Below are 11,175 nucleotides of genomic sequence, written 5' to 3'. Positions count from 1 at the left end.
AAAAGGAGGTTGCGCGCGGTGCTCATTCTGAGTTCTGCTTTACAGCAGCCACATGCGAGGCAACAGCATTGCATAGAATACGGGGCGAAGCGGGGGGAGAATCTGAATTTCCATATAGAACCCTGTCCTATATTATTTATATTGCTTCCCCCCCTCCCCGACGCTCACTTTCAATTGATAACCTGAAGCGTCTCTTTGTTTTCATCGAGCTCATGGCTCTTGGGAGCGAGGGGCGGTCCCCGCTCTTGACAACGTCGGCGGCACCGGCAGTTACGAGGAGGCGGGCTTTTGCGCTTTCTTAGCGACACGGACTTGCGCCACTCACAACACAAGACGCGATCGATGGGCAGCAGGAAGAGCCAATGGGAGGACAGCGTCGGCTTTTGCAGATGTAGGCCGTAGCGGATGGTCTCCGAGTGGCTGCGTTGGATGCAGGTGGGTGGTTAGCGGCGCGCACCGAGGGGGAAACCACAGAATGGAAGACCTCCGCTGGGTTATAGGCGGCGCGTTCCTAACGAGGGGTGTTAAACTCGCCAGCCTGGCAGCTTGAACTGGGTTGTCTGAGGTAAAAGGGAAAGCGCTATAGAACGGGCCGTGTTTTAGATTGGCGTCTCTGGTGATGAGCATGCGCGTGGGGCATGCGCAGAACAGCCACTGAAGCTGTTACGTAGCGTGTGCCCTTAGTTCCCAGGCGTTCCTCCCAGCTGCGAAGGCTTCTATAGACAGTAAGGCGATGATATTCAAGCTGAATGATGCTAGGAATAAGTGCTGCTGTTTCCCGAAGGGCAGTTTTGTTGGCCTTTTGCAGGAAAAGCAGCAGAGAGTTTCAGTGATAGTGGACTCCCCCCCCCCATATGTGGAAGAGGAAAGACTATAGCTCAGTGACAGATTTTCTGCTTTGCATTCGGAAGGTCGTGGGTTCAGTCCACAGCATCTCCAGGTAGGGCTTGGAATGTCCTCTGGCTGAAACCCTGGAGAGCTGTTGCTTGTTCTAGCAAGCTAGATGTACCAGCAGCCTGCAGCTTCCTTTGCTCCTAAGTGGCTTACCGATGCCAAGATGTCGTCAAGCATGCTCTGCTTTACCACTGTTAATTAATTTGCTGCACTTCCTTTTGGCCTAAGTGACTTTCTGCAACTTTTACAATCGCACCCACCCACGACCGATCCGGTACATATACATGCATCTGTAAATGAGGACAGTACTTTATGTGTCTGATGAAGTGAGTTGCTTATGCACATTTAACATAGGCAATTTCCAAATTTGTGTGCGTGACGGGCGGGGGGGTGGGGACCTCATCGACATCCCACCCATCATTGTACAGCTTAGGAAAGGGTGATGAGGTGGAGTCAGTGCCAGCAGCGTTGGAGAACGTGTGGAGGTGCAGTTGGCGATTGAGAGTAGCCTTGGTGATTAAGAAAACATGGCCCCCAAACGCAAGCCAGGGCCCTCTGCTGGCGTGCAACACAAGAAACAACGTTTGCTTCCAACACGGCAAGAAAAAGTAGCGGCGCTGGACTGCTTGAGAGATGGCATGTCAGTCTCTAGTGTGGCACGCAAATATGGCTACAGCGAATCGAGCGTCCATGCCATCCAGGTTCGAGAGAGAGAAATCCATGACATTGTGGCAGCAAGTGCTCCAATAACTGCTCAGGTGACAAGCCAGGTGGACGACGAGGCTTTAGCAAAGACTGAGAAGGCATTAAACTTGTGGCTTGAAGACATGAACCGCAAACGCATGCCTACTGATGGCGTGATGTTACGGCAAAAGGCTCTCAGCCTCTATGCACTCTTCAAACCTTCTGCCGAGGATGGCCAGCCTGTGAAGGAATTCAAAGCCAGTCACGGTTGGCTTACTAGTTTTAGGAAGCGCTTCAAACCGAAAAATGTGCACACAACTGGTGAAGTGTCTGCATCTGCAGACAAAGAGGCAGCAAAAGCCTACCCCAAGCAATTAAAGGAACTGTTAGACGAAAAGGGATACCTTCCTGAGCAAGTTTTTAATGCTGTTGAGACGGGGCTGTTCTGGAAAAAAATGCCTGAGCGGACGTACATCTCCAAATCAGAAAAACAAGCCCCTGGCTTCAAAGCAGCTAACGACCGTGTGACTGTGTTGCTCTGTGGCAGTGCAGGTGGGCACTTAATAAAGCCAGGCTTGCTGTACAGGTCTGCTGTCCCCCGTGCCCTGAAAGGCAAGAACAAAAATCTCCTGCCTGTGTTTTGGCAACCCAATAGAAAGGCTTGGGTAACTGCAGCAACGTTTCAAGATTGGTTCCACAATTGCTTTGTTCCGGAAGTTAAGCGGTACCTTGAAGAGAAACAACTGAACTTTAAGGTGTTGCTGATTGTGGACAATGCTCCTGGTCACCCCGAGGCACTCTGCTTTGCACATAATGATGTTGAAGTTGTCTTTCTCCCGCCCAACACGGCCTCCATCATCCAACCTCTCGACCAAGGTGTGATTCGGTGCTTCAGGGCAACTTACACAAGGCTAACCTTCTCATGGATACGTAACGCTATGGATACTGATCCCAACTTTGATGTCATTGAGTGCTGGAAGTCCTTTAACATGGCCAGTTGCATCACTCACATTAAGCAAGCAGTAGATGCAATCAAGCCCGAATCGGTGAATGCATGCTGGCGCAAGTTGTGGAAAGAATGTGTGGATGATTTTAAGGGTTTCCCAACCATTGACAATGAAGTGGAACATATTGTCCAGATGGCCAGACAAATGGGTGGTGATGGCTTTGTTGACCTCACTGAGGAAGAAGTTGAAGCGTTAATTGATGGCCATGGAGGAACGTTAACTAATGAAGAGCTGGAGGAACTGCTAAGATCAAGTACAGAAGATGAAGAGGAGGATGAACAGGATGAGCCAGCAAGTTGGAATCTGCATAAGTTTGCTCAAGTCTTCCAAACAGCAAAACACCTGAATGATTTGATCGCTAAGTTTGATCCCTCTATGGAACGAAGCCTCAAAATCACACAGGGTATCACAGACAGTTTGAGACTGTATCGAGAAATGTTTGAACAGCTCAAGAGACAACAGCGACAGTTGCCAAGCACCATGTTTCTCACAAAAAACGCAGCGGTAGCAAGTGAGCCCACACAATCAACTTCTGAAGCTGAAACAGAGCCAACCACTTTGCCTGCAACTCGCAATCTGTTGCTCAGGCCTGGCCCATCATCTCCTGGAGCAACCTCAAGCCCTGAAGAGGATGAGGAAGACTAAGCAACACGGTCATTGTGCACAGGTAAATGCTGGTGTGCTTTTTATGGGCCATTTACCTGGTTTTTAAAGGGTTGTATTGACCATATGGTATTCTGGCTTTACATTCTATCCCCAGAATGCAACCCCGTGTAAGATGTGATCATACTGTATATTCCATGAAAGCTTGTATCATAATACATTTGTTAGGATGGTATTCAACCTTTACTCAGAGTGACAAGTTTGCATAGTGAGCAGATTATATCCTTCATTTCCTGTGGGAACATTTCTAATCCAGGTTTTCTCCCTCCATGCTTTTTTGCCTGAAACTGCTGCAGCCAATCAGCAAAAGCCAAAGAGGAAAAACTGATTTGTCCGATCTCTCTCTTTACCCCCATGGTTTCTGCCCAAAATGGCTACCATTGACCAGCAAAACACAAACAAGTAAGAAAGTGGGCAAACTCTCGCTGTTCGAATATATGAATCAGTTGTTTATATAGCAAGGTTTGGATATAATTCTTTGGGACCTTGTTTTCCCTCAAAAAAACAAATAAAGCAATGCAGTAATAGTTACAGTTTATACCCCAGATTATTTTTATTTTTTTAGTAACAAAGTCACTTAAAACATTTAAGCCTTAGGAACTCATGGTGGTTACAGTGAAATATATTCACTGCAAACCAGCATACAAGCATCATTCTGTGCATGGATTTCTTCATCACTTGCTTTGAAAGTATACCCGGAGGCAAGTTACTGATTTGATTCCGACCTGTGATGTATTATTTGGATGGCATTTCTAGCTATTTTTATTATTTTAAATATTTATACACCTTTCCCAATATGGATAAAGATTCCTTGGATCACCACACCTAGCATACCATACCTATGAAGTCATTTTTGGTCAGTAATTTTGTTGTATGTGTCTAACTTTTATATTATCTCCTTCAGCAATAAGAATAGAGTGCAGAAACCATGGACAACCAATATGATTTCATTAGCACCCCAACTTGCAATGGAATTTCATCTCGTGAGCAGAAAGCCAGCTCCTTGGTGGCTGAAGGCCATGGCCAACAAATCTTAAATGTACTGCAAAGCTTCAGAGATCAAAACAACTTTTTTGACTTCAAAATACTTGTGAAAGATGAAGTGATCCCATGTCACCGTTGCGTATTGGCAGCATGTAGTGACTTTTTCAGGTAAGCCTATGATGTAGTTCTTGTGTGCATAGATATAGATATAGATATATATGACTATAAACATGGAGATATATATATATATCACTGTTACATATGTGATGTAGTTAATTCATTCTTCTATTCAATTCACAACCCCCCTACTCAAAACATAGAAGTAATTCTCATCCTATGTTGACCTTCAAAAGTAGATTAGTAGATCCAGTCAGCTATGAAATGGCTATGAAATGATTTTAAAATCATTTGTTTTTGTTAGATAGCATGACTTCAACCCATTCACTGTGTACAACTTCATATGTAGGTTTCAGGTGGAGATGTGCATTACCATCTGCCTTAAATGCTATACACAGCCAATTCAACACAATGCAGAAGGGCATGCACCTACAGATACTGCTTCTATATGCAAACCACCTTTGCTGGGTGTATTGATAACATTAATCGATAATAAAATTATTTATCTGTAGGAATATTTAATAACTGTTTCTCAATGAGTATTTTTGTTGTTGTTTGGATACTCTATGATGCAACACAGTATAGCATTTCAAATCAAATTGCTTGGCTCATATCCTCTGTTTGACAGTGTCTAGTATTGAAGATCTCAGAGAAGACATACAAATAATTTTAATTTTATTAAAATACAAAATCAAGCATAAAACAGAACAATCACAGAAACCTGGTACAAGATATCGAAGCAGAAACAAAAACGGGTCTAGATACATCCATAATACATTCCAGACTTTGGGTATAATAGAAATTACAAGCTATCTATGAAAACAAGAACACTGTTAACATGGGTATCCCTTATCTTCCAGGAGGGTGAGCTGCATTTCCATTGAACCTTGGTTTGTGCCCACCTTATGTTGTTGGAACTGCAACTCTCATTGGCTTCTTGGTCAGGGGTGATGGAAGTTATAGCCCAACAGCATCAGGTGGGCTCCACATTGGCTAAGTGGATGTACAGAAGCAGAAATCCTGTGGCAATACATCATGCTCTTTTACTCACTCTGAGCTTTTAAGAATTTAAAGATTCTAAGCAATCTGAATCTGAGAGTGGATGTAGCTGTTAAAAGAAATAAACCAAATCCCAAAATTCCAGTGGACTTGCCTTAGGTAAGCCTGTAGTTTGGATCCTATTCTATGAACTGATCTAATTTGTGTTTTAAGATATACACTCATCATACCTTGATTGGAATGATGCCTGAATTTATCATGCCGAACTATTTAAAAGTAATGAAAACCTCATAGAAAAACCCTGCTTCTTCTTAAATGTGCTTTATACTGCATTAGTTTTGCATTTATTCACTCTACAAATAATTTACCTAAAATGTCCAAAAGATGTTTATTGAAAATAATTCCCTTCACCTTAAGCTGTGTGGTTTTGGTTCTACATTATATTCAGATGGAACAGATATCAGTGATGATTTATTGTGTGTTCATCTTCTGTATTTTAACTGCAGGGCCATGTTTGAAGTTAACATGAAAGAAAGAGATGATGGGAGTGTTACTATTAGTAATTTATCACCCAAGGCAGTGAAGGCATTTCTTGATTATGCCTACACTGGAAGAACAGAGATAACAAACGATAACGTAGAAATGTTATTTCAGCTTTCATCCTTTCTTCAAGTTTCCACTCTTTCAAAAGCTTGCAGTGACTTTCTAATTAAGAACATTGATCTTGTCAACTGTTTGCAGCTATTATCCATTTCCGAAAGTTATGGGTCCACTCAGTTGTTTGACCATACCCTCAAATATGCCCAGCGCCATTTTTCCTTGCTGCTCCAGTCAAATGATTTTCTGGAAATGAATTTCGAGATACTGCTAAAATGTATAGAAGCAGATGAGCTCAATGTCCCAGATGAGGAATCTGTGTTAAAAGCTGCCCTTTGGTGGACGAAACATAACTTAGAAACAAGACAGAAGCATCTTCCCCACTTGATGAAAAAAATAAGGTTACATCAGTTATCGGAGAAGACACTGCAGGAAGTATTGCACTCTGAAGAACAACTACTTGAAAGCGCTGGTTGCTTAGTAATAATCAATGAGGCAATTAAAAGTGTGCAAACTTTTAGCGGTTTGTTTCCAGACGCTCGCCCTTCAACAACAGAACAGTACATACTTGTTCACAAAACTGAGGAAGACGGAGTACATCGACATACGTTTTGTTACAATATTAAAACCGATCAATGGAAAGAACTGATGCACACGCACATAACAGATCTGCCAGGATCAAGTTTATCTAGTTATGGTGAAAAGCTGTTTATAACTGGCGGATGTGTAGGGAACTGTTTCCGGACAATTAGACTTCATATTGCCGAAACGTATCATGACGCCACTGACCAAACTTGGTGTTATTGTCCGGTGAAGGACAGCTTCTCATCGGTATCAGCCATGAAGAAGCCAAGGACAATGCATGCATCTGTTGTGACCCTAAATCAACTGTTTGTAATAGGGGGGAAGACAAGGGCATCTAAGGATATCAAAAGTCTTTTAGATGTGGAGGCATACAGTCCTCTCTCTGGGGAATGGAAATCTGTGAGTCCCTTACCAAGAGGTATCTATTATCCAGAAGCAAGTGCATGTCAGAATATAATTTATGTGCTTGGTTCTGAAGTAGAAATTACTGATGCCTTTAACCCATCTCTTGATTGTTTCTTTAAATATAATGCCGCAACTGATCAGTGGTCTGAGCTGGTAGCAGAATTTGGGCAGTTCTTTCATGCCACCTTAATCAAAGCTGTTCCAGTGAACTGCACATTGTACATCTGTGACCTTTCCACCTACAAGGTTTATAGTTTTTGCCCAGAGACATATGTCTGGAAAGGGGAAGGGTCTTTTGAATGTGCTGGTTTTAATGCAGGAGCAGTTGGAATAGAAGATAAAATTTACATCCTCGGTGGAGATTATGCTCCTGATGAAATCACTGATGAAGTACAAGTCTACCATAGCAGTAGGTCTGAATGGGAGGAGGTTTCACCCATGCCAAGAGCCCTAACTGAGTTCTATTGTCAGGTGATTAAGTTTAATAAATATAGGGACCCATGGTTGTTTGCAATAGCAGTGTAGTCCAGTATATCAGTTATAAGAAGCTGCACAAGTTTTATGGTTCTGTTTGCTTTTCATTTGCCAAAAAGCCCCATATATTAGAGGCCCAATCTGCTAACATGGTTTGCAGCCACTTTTTATTTTAATAAGGAGCAGGGCTTGATTGTTTGAATATATTCAAACACCTCTTTTTAAATTTCAGTAGCAACCCCCCCCCCAAAAAAAAGGGATTGACCACAACTAGAACCAGAAGCTTTGTGAACTAAAGAGTAATGTAGATGATGTGAGGGTTTTTTTCCCCTTTCCCCCAGTCAACCCTACAATATGTTGAAAAGCAATTTATGGTATGATTTGGGGTCAACTGGTCAAAGAAAAAAATATCAAAAATTACATTGAGCCTAGGTAGCAGTTTACATCCTGGCCCAAGTTTTCAGATTAATGCACTTTTAGGCCCAAAGTAAGAGTAACCAGGATCAATCATAGTTTTGCCAGTAGAAAAAAATGGAGTTAAAAGTTGAAGTTTTCCATAATATGTAGTAAAGTAAAATAGGCTGAATTTAGTTGCTTTCTGGATGTTGGCTTAACTGTTTACCAGGAAGCACACCCCATTGAACTCAGTGGGGTGGGCTTCTGAGTAAAAATGTGTAGGCTTGCTGTAAGTTACTCAATTCTGGATTTTTTAAAGCTTAATTTAGCATTTTTCTCTATTAGATATTAAATAAAATGTCAACTATTTTGATAGGAACATTGCACACAATAATTTTCACAAACAACTTTTATTAACTTGGGCTGCAATACTCTGTTCACCTGGGAGTATGTTCATTGAACTCATAGGACTTACTTTTGAGTAGGCAAAGAACTGCACTCACTGATAGACTAAAATGGCTTAAGCAAAGACAGTAGTGGATTCAGTTGAGTATTCAGTATCTCAAGTGGTGTAGCTTGTTGATGTTACTAATAGGTCCTAAGTTGGTCTGTCATTTCAATGCTGTTGGCTGTGCTTTTCTCTTTATGATAGCCATAGGTAACAGACACAGCCCAAGGAAGTGCCTTTATGCTTATGCTTGTGGTAGCAAGTGTGCAGTAAAGTTTTTATTTCCTTTGTCCAAAACAATATAGGAATGTTTTACTTGTGCTTATTGCATCGGGTTATATCTCATCAGTCTGGTGTAAAATCATAGAGGGGTTATAATAGATCAGTGTAATTGTATTTCCCCAACTTGAATGCCTCCATATCTTTTGGGACTACAGCTCACATCATCCCTGATCATTGCCCATGCTGACTAGGGATGATGGAAGTTTGGATCCCAAAATCTCTGGAAGACACCAGATTGGGGAAGGTGGCCAAAATTTATATTTATTTAAAATTAAGTTTCATTGCCTGTGTAAATTTACTTGGGAGTAGGTACATTTGAATTCAGTGAGATTTACTCCAGAGTGAACCTGCTAAGGATTATACTGCACAGCTTGTATTTTTGAGGCAGTATCTTTCATGACTGTTTGGATCCTAATTTTGCATTTCCTCATTCTTCCTTAAATTGTAACTGGATTGATGATCTGTATAAAGTTGATTAAGGGCATGCCAGTTGCACATACCTACTTCTGTCATCCATCTCATGTACTTACAATACATTAGATATAAGAGAAGGATATAGCTAGTTTTCTAAGGCTGCATTTCTATGCATGCTCAGTGGGGTTTAACTCCTGAGTAAACATTTTGTAAGATGTTTGCTTAACATCTTGCAAAAACTAGACCACAAAACACAAACTAGAGGCCAAAATATTAATTGTACAAATGCACTTTTAAGGAGTACGTATTATCTAGTAGTCTTACCTGATAGTGGCTGGGATCCAAAGAGGTATTTTAGACATGCCCAAGAACTTGGGCAAGTCTAGTGGAATTTTTACTTCCCTGCAACCTTTGAAGATCAAGATCTTCATGACATATCAAACAGCTTTAGAAAGTCCCCTTCACTCAAGTTTCAAAAGTAATTTGCTGTATGCCACGGGGAGATGTATTGTTCAAGAAACACAGTCACTAGGGTATGCTGGACATGAGAAACAAGTGTTGCAGTTCTTCGGATCCCAGCCTACATTATAATGTAGAAAGGAGTTGCATGCCAACGTATATGAATTTATTTGCACTAAAAATGTAACCACACCAAAACAGTTCTATTATTCTGGTATTGTATTATCAGTAAAGGTAAAATATGGCATGAGCTAATGAACATTTAATATATGTAATTTCTTCCTGTGGTCAGTTAATTGATTGAACTATTGCTAAGTGGTCACTAGTTCAATAGATATTATTTTGCAATTACTGTATCACAAATGTCAGTGTCAAAATGCAGTGCATTGTTTTTATACATTGTGTTTTTTATTTTCACTTTTACACTCCTCTGCCAAGTCCATTGGAGCAATCTTCAGTGAGAGACGGCACCTATGACCAAGTCTACCTCTAAAGGTATTGGAATCAGAACAGTCAATCTAGTTCTCCTTGCTGTAAAAATGTTAACGGAAACTTTGGTATTACCCTGAGGAAAAGGGTTAGATAAGGCAGAAAAAATGATGATTGCTAAATAACTGACATTCAAAGTAAGAGATTTTGCTGTAGCACATAGTATGGGAAAGGGCACATCTACACAAAGTGATTTAAATCATGTTCTATTATTATAGCTTTCCTCAAAGCACCCTAGCAATTGTAATCTATTCCCCACACCCGGGGGAAAAATATTTAGTCCCTTCGCAGACCCAGGGCTCAGTGATTTGGAGAGCTGTCACACAAAAAATTATTGCATCGGGCACAAATTCCAGCTCCCCATCTACAGTCCTTGGAGGAGGTGGGACTGTTATCCTTCTCCCTCATGGCACCTGAAGTGAGGGGTCCCCGTCAGCCCACCCCCTCAATTTGGGACATCTATTATCACCCTGAAGACGAAGGCTGAGGATCAGTCCCTTCCTGCTAGCTCACCTGCTGCAAAGGTGCCTGTTGCTCCTCCTTGAACACTACTCATCAGTGGTAGAGAATGGCCACCACACCTGAGAGTTGAGCACTACGTGTTGCTAAGCACTCCTCCCTGCTCCCAGAGTACTAGTTGCTACCTCTTTCTGCTGCTGCTCTGAGTCTTCTACATCTGAGGTACTTTTACTCCACCCAGTTTTTGAGGTTGGGTGAGGGTGTTTCTAGGGTCCAGAGCAAAATTGTTGAACTTCCTGCAATTTCCTGCTGCCACATTGGATTCTGCTCCTCCTCTTGGAGCTTCCTACTGGATCATCTGAATCACAGCTGCCTTCAATTTTTGCCAGAGGAAATGGCCCCACAGGTGTCACTGGGGTTCTTTAACTTCCTTGCTCTGGGGGATACTGGGCACCTGCCATTTTGAGGCAGGAAGGTGTGGGGGAAGGCTTTATTTTGACACAGGAGTGTTCTTGGGCATTTGACTGTAATTATCCCCAAAATCCCTTATGGAAGTGACATATGGAAGTGACATCCCTGGTTAGCCGTTGATATGCAGAAGGAAAAAATCTTTAAAGTATTTGTAACTGTGCTACAAGCCACTTGAAGTGACAGAAATATGCCTGTACCTGTGTGAGTGCTGGAATGTTCATTAATCTGCATAATAAAAACACTGAGCAGTTGAACTACTGTAGTATGTTAAGCTTCTGCTCTATCTCACAATGAAGAACCACCTCCATATACCTTCATTTAGCACTTTCCTTACAATGAAGAATGAAT

At 41.8% G+C, this 11,175-nt stretch overlaps 2 protein-coding genes across 4 annotated transcripts; both read left to right on the top strand.

Annotated features, from left to right (window-relative positions):
• The first annotated feature begins 190 nt into the window (after window positions 1–190).
• Window positions 191–11,077, top strand: KBTBD3 (kelch repeat and BTB domain containing 3). Of its 3 annotated transcripts, none has more exons than XM_079973800.1 (3): window positions 191–435; window positions 4,153–4,400; window positions 5,855–11,077. In XM_079973800.1, exons 2-3 carry the CDS (start codon window positions 4,177–4,179, stop codon window positions 7,458–7,460), a joined length of 1,830 nt encoding a protein of 609 aa, XP_079829926.1. In that variant the 5' UTR covers window positions 191–435; window positions 4,153–4,176; the 3' UTR covers window positions 7,461–11,077. The 3 variants fall into 3 exon arrangements, with proteins under 3 accessions (XP_079829926.1, XP_079829925.1, XP_079829927.1); XM_079973799.1 differs by lacking the exon at window positions 191–435 and adding an exon at window positions 3,121–3,252; XM_079973801.1 differs by lacking the exon at window positions 191–435 and adding an exon at window positions 3,281–3,650.
• On the top strand, window positions 1,422–3,230 carry LOC307213944 (tigger transposable element-derived protein 1-like; the record flags this gene model as incomplete). Its single annotated transcript, XM_079972179.1, has 1 exon — window positions 1,422–3,230. One exon carries the CDS (start codon window positions 1,422–1,424, stop codon window positions 3,228–3,230), a length of 1,809 nt encoding a protein of 602 aa, XP_079828305.1.
• Window positions 11,078–11,175: the final 98 nt, after the last annotated feature.

This window comes from Podarcis cretensis (genome assembly GCF_951804945.1).
Source record: "Podarcis cretensis genome assembly, chromosome: 4".
Lineage (NCBI taxonomy): Eukaryota > Metazoa > Chordata > Lepidosauria > Squamata > Lacertidae > Podarcis > Podarcis cretensis.
Note: the sequence above shows the minus strand (reverse complement) of the source record. Positions and strands in the feature narration are given on the sequence as shown.

Bases quoted from the DNA above. Each gene is read 5' to 3' on its own strand.
- KBTBD3 (XM_079973800.1), top strand. From the start codon at position 4,177: ATGGACAACCAATATGATTTCATTAGCACCCCAACTTGCAATGGAATT. The intron at 4,401-5,854 runs GTAAGCCTATGA...TTTTAACTGCAG, and splicing joins GCATGTAGTGACTTTTTCAG to GGCCATGTTTGAAGTTAACA.